The following is a 17495-nucleotide window of genomic DNA, read 5'->3' on the forward strand; positions in this document are numbered from 1 at the left end:
TCTCCAGTATCCTGTGTGTGTGTATGTGTGTGTGAGAGTGTGTGTGTGGGTTTAAGTAGCTGTTTGTCTCCCAGATGGACGAAGACTTTTTTTTAATTTATTTTAACGCTCGTCTTAAAACTCAGCTGCCTTTCTCACACTTCTCCTACACACACACACACAGAGAAACATTGAGTAATGCTAACATTTGGTCTCAGTCAGAATCAGGCAGGCCTCCCTCTCATTCCTCCCACTCCCTCCTTCTCTCTATCTCTCTCTATATCTCTCTATCTCTCTCCCTCTCTCTCTCGCCTTCTCTCTCTCTCTCCCCCCACCTCCCTCTCTCTATCTCTCTTTCTCTCTCTCTCTCTCTCTCTCTCTCTCTCTCTCTCTCTCTCTCTCTCTGTCTTTGCTGGTGTTTCCGATGGACATTGGGAACAGCCCTGGCACGCCCTCACCCCCGGTGCATGCTGGGTAATGTTCACAGTCCGTGCTTTGACGTGATCCGGAGCTCTATTAATACACTCCTCTGGCACTGTGACCCGAACCGGACGTGTACTGCATTATTTTTATTATTTCTTATTATTTTTATCCTGGCGCTCGCAAGTGCGGGAAATTCTGGGTATTTATACCCTGTAGCATGGGCACTTAATGGAATTCTGGGTATTTTACCAAAACCAAAAGAATAAAATGAAGATAAAACGCTTTAATCTGCAGCAGAACTCCCTGATCTGAGAAATTTTCCAGTGGGCGTGACCTAATATTCTAATGAGCATGCTTGATTGACAGCAGTCTGTCTGCAACTGACTGGGTTGTTCAACCTCCATGTATCAAGTGGAGTTGCACAGCTTTGTGATTGGTCAGGGTGGAGCGAACACTAGCCACGCCCACTTTATACTGAAAGTGGAGAAATTACAGAGGCATTTTTGAATACTTTTTTAAATGTATAAAGACTGTTTTATAAGGAATTTTGGGTTTTTTTAACAAATATAACAATCCTGTGAGATTTTTTCCGATGTACAATATCGCTCGCTATTTAGGTTTTTTAATAAATTTTTCTTTTTTACATTTTTTTTTATAGTTAGGAAAAATCTACAAAATATTGCATTTTTGTATACAAAAATTAATATAAAAATATTTCCTCCATTTTAAATGTTTTATATTAATTTATTTACAAATGATTGCTTTTATTAACCTTTGCTGGCATTTTTTCATGACATTTTATATTGTACTTTTTTACACTTTGTTTTTTTTTACTGTAGTTTCACTATTTTATTATTGTATTTTGAGTTTTAATATTTTTTCATATTTCCCTTTGATTTATTTCCTTCTCTGCTTTTTGCTTCTCACTATAAAACATTTGAATATAAATATTCTCAAAGGTGAAAAAAAAATATTATTGCTTTTTTATTATAAAATACATTTATTTATATATTTTATGTCAAATTCTTTAAAAAATATAAAAGATTAGCGTTATATTGGAACATTTACAGATGTGTGTGTGTTTTTGTGTGTGTGTGAATTTATGGATGGAGGTGTAGCAGGTGTGTGTGTGGGTTTGAAGGCAGGGTGAGGTCTCTGTTAGTTGCGTGTGTATACGTGTGTGTGTGTGTAGCAGTAGGGGGTGAAGGGAGCAGCGTTGTGTTTATTTTTGCGCGGGCAGTACCGTGGGCCGTCCTCCTGCTCGGGTCCTCGCTCTCAGCACGCCGCTGTCGCTCTGAAGGTGGCGTCCGGACCACACGCCGCCGCCCAAGCTCCCAACGCCAAGTGTGTGTGGGCGCACGCTCACGACGCTTTAAATACACACACACACACACATATACACAGACAGTGTGTGTTTCTGTCCGGCTGCCAAAAACCTGCTGCCTAAAGCTTCCGAGAGGTTTAAAATAATTTGATTATTTCCTGCGCGAGAGTCCAAAACCAGAAAAATAATAAGAATGAATGCATGGCTTTGTATCAAAACTGTGATATTGCCTGTACAAGATTTAAAAATGATTTCATTTAGCTTTCTGAATAACTTGATTTATACAACACCAAACTTTTGTTTATTAAAAATACTTTGTTTATCTAAAATATTATCCGATTTATTTTCTTTATAAAAAAAAAAAACTTTTGCTAATCAAATGATATTGTTTCATTGTACGATTAAATACAGATGTTTTTCTTTATGACAATGATAAACACACACACACACACACACACACACACACACACACACACACACACAGGTGAGGGATTATACAGTGCCAGCACATGGGGAGTGTGGTAGCCTAAACACCTGTTCATGTTATTGTACCTGGTGTGTGTGTGTGTGTGTGTGTGTGTGTGTGTGTGTGTGTGTGTTCTATGAATTTTATTTTTACATTTTATGACCCTTGTCCTGCACTGCTCTCTTTCAGGTCCTCCTCAGTCAGGTGCACCGGTTGCGAGCGTTGGACCTGTTGGGTCGTTTCCTAGACCTCGGGCCCTGGGCCGTCAGCCTGGTAACATTGCACACACGCACACACACACACACACACACACACACACACAGGGTTCTTGGTGTTATAAAATGAGTAAAGTGCTGTTTGTGCTGCTGAAGCAGGAATTAAATGGAGATAAACGCAGTAAAGCTGGCGATGTGAGACGCTAATGTGTCATTTGGTGCCTTTAATCAACGCAAACAGCTCCCATAGGAGCGCCGATTGGAAAATTAAACACACACACACACACACACACTTTTCACCAATCAGAGTGCTGATAAATAACAGCTAGTTTATTTTTCCTGTAAAGGGAAATTCATGCGCTGCGGTTTAGCGCTGAAAATACTGACAGATTCGACACTAGTTGAACGTTCACTTTTGAAGTTGAAAGTTTAACCGCTAGTTTCATTTTCACTGGCTAGTTTTAACTTTAACATATTAACAGTTACTAGTTAACTCATTTAACTTTCAGTCTTTAGTTTAACTTTTACTTTGAACAGTGAAAAAAAAGCTTACCTAACATTAGCCCCACCCACTTTACACTGAAAGGGTACGAATAGCTTCTGTGTGTGATTAACAGACAGTTTAATGGGATTCGCTTTGTCCTTTGTGTTAAAGTCACCTCGTGCTGTGAGACCTTTTACTTTCCACATTAATCAGCAGCGTGGACACGGACACACTCATCTTCTGAAGAGGAGCAAACAAGAATACACTTTCCTCTCTCTCTCTCTCTCTCTCTCTCTCTCTCTCTCTCTCTCTCAGGCTTTGTCTGTAGGCATATTTCCGTATGTGTTGAAGTTGTTACAGAGTTCAGCGCGAGAGCTTCGTCCTCTCCTTGTCTTCATCTGGGCCAAAATCCTCGCCGTGGACAGTGTGAGTGTCTGTGGTACACACACACACACACACACACACACACACACACACACACACACACACACCAGGTAGGACATTTGTGAGACATTTTGATCTGCAGGAAGGAAACAATCATGCTGAACTGAAATGCAACCTGCACACCGAACTACACACTGAACTACACACTGAACTACATGCTGAACAATAAACTACACAGCGAACTACACACTGAACAATAAACTACACACTGAACAATAAACTACACAGTGAACAATAAACTACACACTGAACAATAAACTACACACTGAACAATAAACTACACAGCGAACTACACACTGAACAATAAACTACACACTGAACAATAAACTACACACTGAACAATAAACTACACACTGAACAATAAACTACACACTGAACAATAAACTACACAGTGAACTACACAGTGAACAATAAACTACACAGTGAACTACACAGTGAACAATAAACTACACAGTGAACAACACACTGAACAATAAACTACACACTGAACTACACACTGAACAATAAACTACACACTGGACAATAAACTACACACTGAACAATAAACTACACAGCGAACTACACACTGAACAATAAACTACACACTGAACAATAAACTACACACTGAACAATAAACTGAACAATAAACTACACACTGAACAATAAACTACACACTGAACAATAAACTACACACTGAACAATAAACTACACGCTGAACAATAAACTACACGCTGAACAATAAACTACACGCTGAACAATAAACTACACGCTGAACAATAAACTACACACTGAACAATAAACTACACAGTGAACTACACAGTGAACAATAAACTACACAGTGAACTACACAGTGAACAATAAACTACCAACTAAACTACACATTGAACTACACACTGAACAATAAATTGATCAATAAACTACACAATGAACCGCACACTAAACTACCACTACTGTCAGATCTGCTGTTATAGAAAATTAGTCAACACCATCTCTCTCTCACTCTCTCTCACTCTCTCATTCTCTCTCTGTGTGTCTCTCTCTTTCTCTCTCATTCTCTCTCTCACTCTCTCTCTCTTCCTCTCTCAGTCCTGTCAGGCTGATCTGGTGAAGGATAATGGTCATAAATACTTCCTGTCAGTTCTGGCTGACCCGTACATGCCAGTAAGTTTTTCCCCCTCACACAAACACACACTCCAGATTTTACTTATTTATTTATTTAGATAGAAAAGAAAGTCTGTCCATCCGAGAGTCGTGCAGCAGGTTTCCAGCCATCTCACACACACACACACACACACAAATGTAAACAAAAACACATGGCGTGTAACAGAGTTAGTTTTGTTGTGTGTTATTCAATAAAGTGATTCATTGATTCATCTGTTTGTGTGACTCAGAGTCAGTTCTAAACTTTACACCTCATGTGGAGTTGAAATGATTCGTCTCCTCATCGTGACTCATTCTGTTCTCTCCAGGCCGAGCATCGTACCATGGCCGTCTTCATCCTGGCAGTTATAGTCAACAACTACAACACGGGACAGGTGTGTGTGTGTGTGTGTGCATGTGTTTTTTTTTTCTTCACTTCTCTTTTCTTCTTTTCATTCACTTCACTTCTATCACCCTCCTATTCTCCTCTTCCCCGTTCCCTTCTCTTTTCTCTTTCACTTCTTTCACTCCCCTTTTCTCATATATTTTCTCTTTTTTACTCTCGATTTTTCCCCATCTTCTCCTTTCACTTTTTGTTTTCTTCTCTTCCTTCTCATAGTCTCGTCTCATCTAGTCTCTTTTACTTCTTTCATCTCTCCTTTCTTCTTTGTTCCTTCTTCTCTTTTTTGTCTCTTCATTTTCTTCCTTTCTTGTTTTCTCTGTTCCATTGTTTCTTTCCTCTTTTTTCATTTTTCACTTCACTTTTTTATTTTGCCCTCTTCTTTTTCATGTTCTTTGTTTTTCTTCTTGTTTTCTCTTCTCTTTCGCTTCTCTTTTCTTCTTTTTCTTGTCTACTCTCCTACCGTCTGTTTTCTTTCACTTGCCTTCTTTTCTTTTCTCTTCTGTTTCTCCCTTTCTCTTGTCTTCTCTATTCTGTTTTTCTCTTCTTTCACTTCTCTCCTTTCACTGTCCTTCTCTCTTTTCTCATTTTCTTTCATCTGCTTCTCTTCTTTAATTTCCCTTTACCACTCTTGTCTCTGTTCATCCTTCAACTTGTTCCTCTTCTCTTATGTTCTCTTCTTTTATTTCTCTTTCTCTTCTCGATCTGATGTACCATCTCTCCTTTACTCCTTCTTTTTTTAATAGCACTTCCTCTCTCTATTTTTTTAGTATGTTGTAATCCCTGAGTGTCCTGTAGGAGGTGTGTTTGAAGGGGAACTCTGTATGTTCTGAGTGTGTGTGTGTAACGTGTGTAATATGTTGTAATCCCCTGATTGTCCTGTAGGAGGCGTGTCTACAGGGGAACCTGATTGCGATCTGTCTGGAGCAGCTGAGCGACCCTCACCCTCTCCTGCGTCAGTGGGTGGCCATCTGCCTCGGCCGCATCTGGCACAACTTCGACTCGGCCCGGTGGTGCGGTGTTCGAGACAGCGCTCATGAGAAACTCTACAGCCTCCTGTCAGACCCCATACCTGAGGTATCGAGGGGGGGAACTGAAGAACCCACAGAGTTGTGACCTTCACCGCATCTATAAAGTCATTTGCTTTAATTACAGCACATCACCTGGGTCAGATACGATAGCACAGCCGCTGACCTGATATACTCCCGAACACAAGAATACATCGTGAACATTGGGCCGTGTTCAGAGTCGGCGACTTAAGCGCAAAACCTTCCGTCAATGCCATCTCTACGTTTTTCAGTAGCATTCTGACTACCGCCCTTAAACACAAGCACTCGACTTTAACACTAAAAACAGCTGGGATAGAAAATACAGACTGAAGAAGTCACTGCTGATGTGGTTTAATTAATGATGAACAGAATGGCTTCCACACTCATTATTCAGCTGCCTATAGAATAGCAGTTGATCCAGCACGTACTACAAAGAGGTCACGAACTCATATTGTGTGCACACGATGATTCCCACTGTTTGAAGGATAAGCTGACCGAACGCTCATCTGTTACACTTTACAGCCGTGTGGTGTTTTGTGTTAAGCGTGTTCTTGTTTTTTTTTTCAGGTACGATGTGCGGCCGTGTTTGCATTGGGGACCTTTGTGGGAAATTCGGGCGAGAGGACGGACCATTCCACCACCATCGACCACAATGTGGCCATGATGTTAGCGCAGCTCATCAACGATGGGAGCCCCGTGGTCAGGAAGGTGAGTGTTACGTGTACCGTGTTAATGTGTGTGTCATCAGTGTTACCTGTACCGTGTTAATGTGTGTGTGTCATCAGTGTTACCTGTACCGTGTTAATGTGTGTGTCATCTGTGTTACCCGTACTGTGTTAATGTGTGCGTGTCATCAGTGTTACGTGTACCATGTTAATGTGTGTCATCAGTGTTACCTGTAATGTATTAATGTGTGTGTGTCATCAGTGTTACCTGTACCGTGTTAATGTGCGTGTCATCAGTGTTACCTGTAATGTATTAATGTGTGTGTGTCATCAGTGTTTCCCGTACCGTGTTTGTGTGTATCATCAGTGTTACCTGTATCGTGTTAGTGTGTGTCATCAGTGTTACCTGTAATGTATTAATGTGTGTGTGTCATCAGTGTTTCCCGTACCGTGTTTATGTGTATCATCAGTGTTACCTGTATCGTGTTAATGTGTGTATCATCAGTGTTACCTGTACCGTGTTAATGTGTGTGTCATCAGTGTTACCTGTACCGTGTTAATGTGTGTGTCATCAGTGTTACCTGTACCGTGTTAATGTGTGTGTCATCAGTGTTACCTGTGCCGTGTTAATGTGTGTGTCATCAGTGTTACCTGTACCGTGTTAATGTGTGTGTCATCAGTGTTACCTGTACCGTGTTTGTGTGTGTCATCAGTGTTTCCCGTACCGTGTTTGTGTGTGTCATCAGTGTTACCTGTACCGTGTTGATGTGTGTGTCATCAGTGTTACCTGTAATATATTAATGTGTGTGTCATCCGTGTTACTTGTACTGTGTTAATGTGTGTGTGTCATCAGTGTTACCTGTTCCCTGTGTGCAGGAGCTGGTGGTGGCTCTGAGTCACCTGGTGGTTCAGTATGAGAGCAACTTCTGTACTGTCGCTCTGCAGTTCATGGAGGAGGAGAAGAACTATGCAGCTCCCTCACCTGCTAACACTACAGGTGTACACACACACACACACACACACACACACAGCTCACCTGTAGTATTAATCTTGGCTTTAATTAGCAGGTAAGCTATAAATCATGGCTTTAATTGTGACACAAATAACTGTGTATGTGTGTGTGTTTTCGGTCGGTGTTTTGTCTTGTCAGAGGTGGGGAACGTGACTCCGGTGAGGGAGCGAGACAGTCCGGCGGTCCCTCGTCTCCGCTCCGTTAACTCCTACACCAACATCCGAGCGGCCAGCAGCACACGCAACCTCAATAAGAGTCTCCAGAACCTCAACCTTAACGAGGAAGGCAAGTCCCACACACACAACATTCATACGTTCTTTACTTTCTAATCTCTATTTACTTCTTGCATGGTTAATCCTTTATTACATGTTAGTAGCGATGTAACTACTAGGGAATTAACTGTTCTACCAACTGCCCTACACCTACCCAAATCTCAGGACCTATGAATGTGCTAATCTGGACACGCCTATTGCCCTCGTACTATCACATTAGCTTGCATAGCTAGCTGATAAGCTAACTGCTCATGCATAGGTTATGGGTACTGTTACCATAGCAACCAAGATCTGTTCATTACTAACATTAGCTAACGTAGCTAGCCAATTAGGTAGCTAGCTTAGCCCGGAGGTTCTACAGGTAAAAGTGCACAGGGTTCGATTAGCTTCCTCTAATTCATTTGCATATCAAATGTGATCGTTCAGAAGTGTGGCGTTTTTTTGTTTTGTTGGAGCTCCGCCCCCGAAACGTCAAATCCCATTTTTAAAACGTCTTAATTTTTCCTTTATTTAGTCAGTTATTATATGACAATAGCTACATAGCAAATTAATGAGTTTATTATTATTATTATTAGTAGTAGTAGTAGTAGTAATATTATTAATATAATAGTAATAAAGGTTTAAATTTTTTCTTTCTTTCATTTATATATTTTTTTGTTGATTTATATTTATTATTTATTTCCTTTGTTCTGTGTTTTTTTTTATTAATTTGTCTTTTTCAGCTTTATTTCTTCTCTTTCTTGCTCCTGTCTTTCTTTCCTTTGTTAATTTTTTTCATTTGTTCATTCATTCTTCCTTTCTCTTGCTTTCCTTCTTTCTTTCATTTATTATTTAATTTTTTGTTCATTCTCTCGTTCCTTTTTTCAATTTCTTCTTTTTCTTTTTCATTCATTTGTCCTTTTTGACCTTATTCCTTCTCCTTCATTCTCAGCTTTCGTTCTTTCTTTCTTGTTCATTCCTTTGACCGTATTCTTTTTCTTTCTCCAGGTTTATTTCTAAATTATTCCTTTCATCTGTCTGTCAGTTTATGATGTCTTTCTTTGTTTTTCTCTTTTTAATTTTTTCTCCATTCTTTCTTTGAACCTTATTCCTTTTTTCTTTTTCCTTTGTCTCTTTTTTTCTATCCTTCCTGCATTCCTTTTCTTCTGTTCACTCTTTCTATAATTTTTTAATATCATTTTCTCATTCTTTCATTTGTTCTTTCTACTTTTATTCTCATTTTCTTTCTCCTCCCTTTAGTTCTCTTATATGATTATAAGAATACGGTTATTGTATCTATCTATTCCAGTTTGGGTCGATATGGTGTGTAATAATATTTTGTTGTGTGTGTGTGTTATATAGGTGGCCCTGTGACCTTCTCCCCCGGTAACCTGAGTGCGAGCAGCAGCGCCAGCAGCACCCTGGGCAGCCCTGATAACGACGAGTATCTCCTGTCCTTCGAGACCATCGATAAGATGAGACGGGTCAGCTCCTACTCATCCCTCAACTCCCTCATCGGTGAGACCACGGTTCTCTATCCTGATTGGTCAGAAGATGTTGATTAATTCTCTAGAACAGCAGCTCTGATAGTAGCACAGGTTTATATTAAGGCACTTGTACTGATACCTTATCGTTTCTATAGTAACAGCTCATTCACACTGACGTCTACAACAGACGTTCCACATAAACAGATTTTTTAAAATGCTAACGTAACTACAACGGGATAAAAAGTACAAATTGTCGTTTCTTTTAATTCATTTTTTAAAATGCTGTAAAATTTTTATGTGAATTGACAAGCGGTTGATGTCTGTTAGCCAAACTAGCATTCTGGGTTGTTGGGTTTTTTGTTTTTTTTTAGTTTACCCAGAAGTCCTTGCTGTGGCACTTTGATATGAGGAAGCTTGTGCACACACACACACACACACACACACACACACACACACACACTTAACTGCAGTAAAGTATCTGAATTCTCCGTGTCTTGCTGCACATTATCAATAATAAATACACACTCCTCATCTGAGGTGCTTTCAGGTCTCTGTGTGTGTGTGTGTGTGTGTGTGTGTGTGTGTGTGTGTGTGTCTCACTCAGCCGCAGTGTTTTTATGAGGCTCTTTATCAGAAGCGTTAGACAGCGCCGATGTGTTTCTCCTCTCTTAGCTGTTCTGTTTTTCCTCTCTCGCCCATTAGCCAATCAGAACACTCCTGGAGCTTTTATCCAATCAGCATTCTCCTACACTTTAAAGCCTCGACACACACTCTGATGCCTTTACATTCTTCTGTTATGGTCTGTCTGTCTCTCTGTCTGTCAGTGTGACTGACTGTCCAGTTTCAATCTGTCTGTCCATCTAGCTGTCTGTCTGTCCGGCTGCTTATATGTATGTTTGTTGATCTGTCTTTCTGTCTAGTTATCTGTCTGTCTGTCTGTCTGTCCTTCTGTCTGTCTGTCTGTCTATCTGTCCGTCTCTCTGTCTGTCTGTCCGTCTCTCTCTGTCTGTCTGTCTGTCTGTCTGTCCTTCTGTCCGTCTCTCTGTCTATCTTTCCATCTGTCCGTCTCTCTGTCTATCTTTCCATCTGTCCGTCTCTCTGTCTGTCTGTCCATCTCTCTGTCTGTCCATCTGTCCGTCTCTCTGTCTGTCTTTTTATCTGTCCATCTCTCTGTCTGTCTGTCCATCTCTCCTCTCTGTCTGTCCATCTGTCCTTCTCTCTGTCTGTCCCCTTCTCTCTGTCTGTCTTTTTATCTGTCCATCTCTCTGTCTGTCTGTCCATCTCTCCTCTCTGTCTGTCCATCTGTCCTTCTCTCTGTCTGTCCATCTGTCCATCTCTCTGTCTGTCTTTTTATCTGTCCTTTTATCTGTCCATCTCTCTGTCTGTCTGTCCATCTCTCTGTCTGTCCATCTGTCCATCTCTCTGTCTGTCTTTTTATCTGTCCATCTCTCTGTCTGTCTGTCCACCTCTCTGTCTGTCCATCTGTCCATCTCTCTGTCTGTCTGTCCATCTCTCTGTCTGTCTGTCCATCTCTCTGTCTGTCCATCTGTCCATCTCTCTGTCTGTCTGTTTCTCTTTCTAGTTATCAGTCTGTCTGTACGTATACTTTTCTATCTGGATGTAAGTTTTTCTGCCTATCTGTTGATCTGTCTGTCTGCATGTCTGTCTATCTAGTTATCTATCTCTCTGTTTATGTAGTTGTCTCTGTCTGTTTATCTGTCTGTCTGTCTGTCTGTTTGTTTAGTTGTGTCCAGCTAACCTGTCTGTTTGTCACAAAGACAGGTGAATGCTGATTCTATAAAAACACATACTGAGTATGCTAACTGATGATACACACTCTCTCTCTCTCTCTCTCGCTCTCTCTCTCTCTCTCTCTCTCAGTGAACACATGAATTTCTGCAGTGTTTATTAACCTGCTGGTGAACTGTGCTGTAGCAGCATCAGTATTCCTGCTCTGTGTGTGTGTGTGTATGTGTGTGTGTGGTGTTCATGCTAGAGAGGACGGGATGTTCCCATACACTTCCTGAGCTCCGCATCCCGACTCATGTCCGCTCCGTCAGCTCTCTGACATCTCCGAGAGACAGAAAGAGAGAGAGACAGAAACAGAGAGAAAAGGAGGGATGAGTGTACCAGTTAAAAACAAGTTCCAGAAATTCTTGATTTTTCTGAGATTTAGGTTGGACCATTGACGCAAGAATACCTGCTGCAGATTTATCTGTTGAAAGTGTGTGTGTGTGTGTGTGTCTGTGTGTGTGTGTGTGTGTGTGTGTGTGTGTGTGTTTGTTTGTTTGTTTGCGTGTGTTTCATGAGTCTGAGTTCAAAAAGTTCTCCAGATTAAATGTGATGCAACATGGCAACACTCTCTGAATGTCAATGACTGTGGAAGCACAGCACGCTCAGAGGCTTTCCCACACACACACACACACACACACACACACACACACACAAGGTTCAGCATGCCAGTGTGGACAGGAAAACCTAGGGATCTGATCAGGTTGATCAAGGAATGAAGTGTGGTGGACAGCCTCAGCTGTGTGTGTGTGTGTGTGTGTGTGTGTGTGTGTGTGTGTGTGTGTGTGTGTGTGTGTGCGCGCGCGCACGCACGCATGTGTAAGTAAATAAGTGCACTTTACAAAACAGACTCAAGCTGAAAACCAACACAGAGTGTCCTGGGAGAGGATAACTGCTAAATGTCCAGTCAGTCTGTGTGTGTGTGTTTGTGTGTAACGATTTACAGCCATTATTTTCCATATAACAATAAAGCTGAAATGTCGCTGTCTGATATCGTTAGTGTTTTTGGGTTTGGTCGATGATTCACTGCCTGAGACGAACCCACAGCTCAGCAACAATCAATTAATAAATAAATAAATAAATGCAAGTCAAACTCCAGAGAGATTCTGCCGACTACTTCAGGAAAGTTAAAAATGTTACTGTAGTTATAAAGCTGTTTGTAAAAACCCGGAACATTCCGAGGAAATAAAAACAGAACTTCACTAGTTGTGTGAGGGGCGTGGCTTTTTACAGAAAAAACACCAGTAAGTATTGAAATAATCACTCCAGGTGGTGCTGTTATAGGAAAATGATCAATGACAGGATGGTGTGATAAAGCGGAGTTACTGTTACTACTCCGAAATGGATTATGTTCCTGCACACGGTCTGGAGTGTGTTATTAACTACTTATACAGCTCTTAGTTCCAGTCCACTGATCTGATTGGACGAGAGGTGTTCTGAGGGTGGAACGTGTCACTGTGTGTATAAATCGTGCCTGTGTGTGTTCACCACATAATGTTCGGTTACCTGTTACTACCTGAGACTGTCTGTTACTACCTGAGACTACCCGTTACTACCTGAGACTGTCTGTTACTACCTGAGACTACCTGTTACTACCTGAGACTACCTGTTACTACCTGAGACTACCTGTTACTACCTGAGACTACCTGTTACTACCTGAGACTATCTGTTACTACCTGAGACTACCTGTTACTACCTGAGGCTACCTGTTACTACCTGAGACTATCTGTTACTACCTGAGACTATCTGTTACTACCTGAGACTACCCTTTACTACCTGAGACTACCTGTTACTACCTGAGACTATCTGTTACTACCTGAGACTACCCTTTACTACCTGAGACTACCCGTTACTACCTGAGACTATCGGTTACTACTTGAGACTACCCGTTACTACCTGAGACTACCCGTTACTACCTGAGACTATCTGTTACTACCTGAGACTACCTGTTACTACCTGAGACTACCCGTTACTACCTGAGACTATCTGTTACTACCTGAGACTATCTGTTACTACTTGAGACTACCTGTTACTACTTGAGACTACCTGTTACTACCTGAGACTATCTGTTACTACCTGAGACTATCTGTTACTACTTGAGACTACCTGTTACTACCTGAGACTACCCGTTACTACCTGAGACTATCTGTTACTACTTGAGACTACCTGTTACTACCTGAGAGTACCTGAGACTACCTGTTACTACCTGAGACTACCTGTTACTACCTGAGACTATCTGTTACTACTTGAGACTACCTGTTACTACCTGAGACTATCTGTTACTACCTGAGACTATCTGTTACTACCTGAGACTATCTGTTACTACCTGAGACTACCCGTTACTACCTGCAACTATCTGTGATTACTAGGGATGTGACGAGATCTCGCGATATTAAAACGTGACAATATTTCTCATCGAGGTGAAAAGCTGTCTCACAATATCAGCATGACAGAGTGTGAGGGGGATATTAGCATAGAAGATGCCCCCACCACTTTTAAATAGTTTGTGTGGCAGGTACCCGGTGGAAATAATAAACGGCGACAGAGTAACAGACAATTCACGAAAAACATGTAAGCACTGTAAGAAAATAGTCCCGTATGCCACGGCTAACATGAGCACTACGCAAAGACACCTACAGAACCACCACGGCACTCTACTAAAATCAACCATGCCTGTAAAGAGAACACTGAAAGGCCAGACAGCTTCCACAGTAAAGTGCTAGAGCCACGGCAATAACGAGAGACATCGTTTTCAATGCAGCTGATATAAGGCTATTTTCCGTGGTGGAAATCTGGGATTTTGGTGACGACTCCTCCACACATTGAAACCAAAGTACACCATCACGCTTGCATTTCACTCGCATGGTGGTTCTGAACTACTACGAAGAATTACAACCGTAACACCATAATAACGGGGTGACTGGGAAATGGTAAATGTTCGAGTCCCACACAGGGGCAAACATAGCCAAAGTTTTACAAGCAGCTGTCACTGACTGGGAGCTTTAAAGGCCAAACCATGGCATCGCTATTGTGACTGATAATGAGCATAACATGGAAGTGGCTGAGCACGAGGCAGGATTGGAGCTACACTTTAAGTGCTTTGCACACACGATAAACCTTGCTACTCCAGATAGCCTCGGTGTAACATGCATCACTCGTTTGTGCTAGCTGGTGAGACATATGGCTGCTTTTTGAACAGCTACCGCTGTGTTAATGTCCAAGCAGAAGTTGCTACAACTGCCATCACACAACTTAATCATGGACGTTACCATGCGATGGAACAGCACCTTGGATATGCTAGCGCAGCAAGCCGCGTAGCAGCAGCTCTCCCCAGTCCAGAGATAAGACAAAACGTCTGCGATATCCTTGATGCCGAAGACCTTGTGAAGCTGCTGAATCCTTTGAAGACAGCCACCTCAGGCTTATGTGAGGAGACGAGCCCCACAGTTTCTCTCATTGTGCCACTGAAGAGCATGATCGAACAGAGCATGACACCAAACGATGGCGAGTCCAACTATCTGCTGGAGACACAGTCTCACACCCAAGGACTCTACCGCAGCTAGACCATAACCAGTGCAAGGCCGTCTTCCTGAGGGTACAGAAGAAAAAGAAACAGTTGCAGCAAAATCAGGTATAAATCAGTTTAAATTCATCAGCGTGAGTGTGTGTGTGTGTGTTGAGAGGGAGATGAGGGCCCTTTGCTGCTTATTAAGGTTAACGCCAGTGTCTCTGCTGTTTAAATGCCACAGCTAAGGAGAGTGAGGAGAAGAGGCAGCAGGTGGAGCTCACTATCCAACACATGGAGGAGACGGGGCTCTGGGAGCTGAGCCAGTAGTGACAGAACCTGCTTCCAAGAAGACGGCGCTTGAGCTTGAGGATCTGCTAGGGGAGACTTTCTCTACTGAACCAGAACAGTCCGGCAGAGGGATCAAGAGGGAAATTGAACTCTACAGAAGCGAGGCCTCTATCCCACTCAGTAGCTGCTCTCTGAAGTGGTGGAGAGAAAACTGCTCTCAGTATCGTGTACCTTTCCATCCCTACAGGAGACATAGTTACTGCCCAAAGGCCTCAACTGCTGCCAGAAAACGAACGTAGACATGCTCATATTCTTGAAAAATAACCATATCTTAGGCTGGGCTGTGTAACCCGCTCTTAGCTTTGTATCACGCTTGAAGAAATATTTGCTCAGTCTCTGTTTGCACTTTGAGGATTGAGAGTATGGAAGTGTTATTTATTGTTGTTATTTATACTGTTTTAAAAAAAATATTTTCCATCCATCCATCTTCTATACCGCTTATCCTCTTCAGAGTCACAGGGAACCTGGAGCCTATCTCAGGGAGCATCGGGCACGAGGCGGGGTACACCCTGGACAGGGTGCCAATCCATCGCAGGGCGCAATCACATACACACTCACACACTCATTCATACACTACGGACACTTTGGACATGCCAATCAGCCTACCAGGCATGTCTTTGGACTGGGGGAGGAAACCGGAGAACCCTGAGGAAACCCCCGCAGCACGGGGAGAACATGCAAACTCCACACACACAGGGCCACGGTGGGAATCAAACCCCCGACCCTGGAGGTGTGAGGCGAACATGCTAACCACTAATCCACTGTGCACCTAAAAAAAAAAAAAAAAAAAAAAAAAAAAAAAAAAAAAAAAGCTTTTTTAATGTTCAATTTGTGGAAAGGAGTTCTGTTAGAAGGTCACATGCAGCTTCAGTTAGACGTTAGAAGCTCATGCATGGTTCATGCATAGTTATAAGGTCTGAAGAGACTCATGTGACCTCATCCAGGAGAGCAGAGTTTATGGCAAAACCTCTTACAGTGCGTATTGTTCTGTTTTTTACTGCATACGATCATTCACACTCACAAAGCATCGTTTTGGATTTAGTTGGATTTCGACTTTCAGCCGAATAAAAGACGGTTTTTCCGGTCATGTCATCGAAGATTTCTTAAAAATAGGGTTCAAATATCGTCTCGTCTGGTTTTGTCTCGAAAACCCAGTATCATGTATCGTCTCTCATGAGCTAAGTGTATCGTCACACCCCTAGTGATTACCTGTGACTACCTGCAATGATCTGCGATTTCTTCTCTTTTTTTTCTTTTCTTTCTATTTTTGATTTCTTTTCTTTCAATTTTCTTTTCTTTCTTGCCCATATTCGATTATAATGTTACAGTGATCTTATGTAACACACTGTGTCATAACCCTGCTATATTTTGCAGACATCACTTAGATTCTCTGTCTCTTTCTCTCTCTCTCTGTCTCTCTCTCGGTCTCTCTCTCTCCCCCTCCCTCCATCCCTCTGCAGGTGTGTCCTTTAACAGTGTGTACACACAAATCTGGCGTGTGTTATTACACCTGGCAGCTGATCCGTTCCCGGAGGTGTCTGATTTGGCCATGAAGGTGCTGAACAGCATTGCCTATAAGGTACATGATGTCACTTCCTTCTGTTCTAATTTACTTCCTCTAGGTCATGACCTCTACGACTGGAGCAGATTCATTTTAGTAAAGTATAGTGTAGTATTTCAGAGAGAGTTCTCCTTCTTTCACCTTTCTTCTTCTCTCTGTCTCATACTTTTTCTCCTTCTCTCTTTTCTCCTTCTTCCGTCTCTCTCCGTTTGTCTCTTTTCTCTTTTTCTTCATCCTTTTGTTTGACTGTGACTTACTCTCTTTTCTCCTCTTTCTCTTTCTGTCTCTCCTTCAATCTATCTCACTGTCTCACTCTCTTTCAACTTTCTGTCTTTCTCCTTCTCTCTCGTTCTGTCTCTCTCTGTCTCTGTTTCTACCTCTTTACCTTTTCTTTCTCCATCTTTCTCACTCTTTTCTCCTTCTCCTATCTCATGGTTTCAATTTTTTTTCCCTTTTTTTCTTCTTCCGTTTTTCTCCTATCTTTCTTTCTCTCTGTTTTCGGCTTCTCCCTTCTCCTTGTCGTATTTTCCTTGTTTTTCTCTCACTCACTTCTCTTTCTCTCTCTGTCTGTCTGTCTGTCTTTCTCCATCTTATCAATCTTTTCATCTTGCCCCCTTTTCTTTATTCTCTTTCTCCTTGTTCTCTCTCTGTCTGTTTTCTTCTCTCTTTTCACTTTCTCTTTATCCGTATTCTCTTTGTCTCTTTCTCTCACTCTTTTCCTTCTTCTGTCTCCTTCTCTTTATTTTTCTCTCTCTCTCTCTTCTTCTGTTTCTATTTTCATTTCATATATTTTTATTTTTTCTCACTTTATTTATGCGTTTGTTGCTGTCACTCTTTTCATCTCTCATTGCTCTGTCTTTCTGTTGCACCCTAATTAGTTATTCATTCCTCCTTTCTCTTTTTCATGCTCATTCTCTCTCTCACTCACAGACACACACACACTTCATCTCATACTCAGAGGCTTTTCTC

The 17495-nt window shown here is 41.8% G+C and overlaps 1 protein-coding gene across 2 annotated transcripts in view; it reads left to right on the top strand.

The window, feature by feature from the left end:
- Positions 1 to 17495, top strand: part of rptor (regulatory associated protein of MTOR, complex 1) — a 100674-nt gene that overhangs the window by 55215 nt on the left and 27964 nt on the right. For both annotated transcript variants that reach the window (XM_017481138.3, XM_017481139.3), the window contains exons 13-22: positions 2382 to 2465; positions 3207 to 3317; positions 4401 to 4475; positions 4784 to 4849; positions 5740 to 5931; positions 6471 to 6611; positions 7445 to 7565; positions 7719 to 7865; positions 9194 to 9349; positions 16426 to 16544. In XM_017481138.3, coding sequence (XP_017336627.1) covers positions 2382 to 2465; positions 3207 to 3317; positions 4401 to 4475; positions 4784 to 4849; positions 5740 to 5931; positions 6471 to 6611; positions 7445 to 7565; positions 7719 to 7865; positions 9194 to 9349; positions 16426 to 16544 — 1212 coding nt within the window. The remainder of the gene's footprint in view (positions 1 to 2381; positions 2466 to 3206; positions 3318 to 4400; positions 4476 to 4783; positions 4850 to 5739; positions 5932 to 6470; positions 6612 to 7444; positions 7566 to 7718; positions 7866 to 9193; positions 9350 to 16425; positions 16545 to 17495) is intronic.

Source organism: Ictalurus punctatus, chromosome 12 (genome assembly GCF_001660625.3).
Source record: "Ictalurus punctatus breed USDA103 chromosome 12, Coco_2.0, whole genome shotgun sequence".
NCBI lineage: Eukaryota > Metazoa > Chordata > Actinopteri > Siluriformes > Ictaluridae > Ictalurus > Ictalurus punctatus.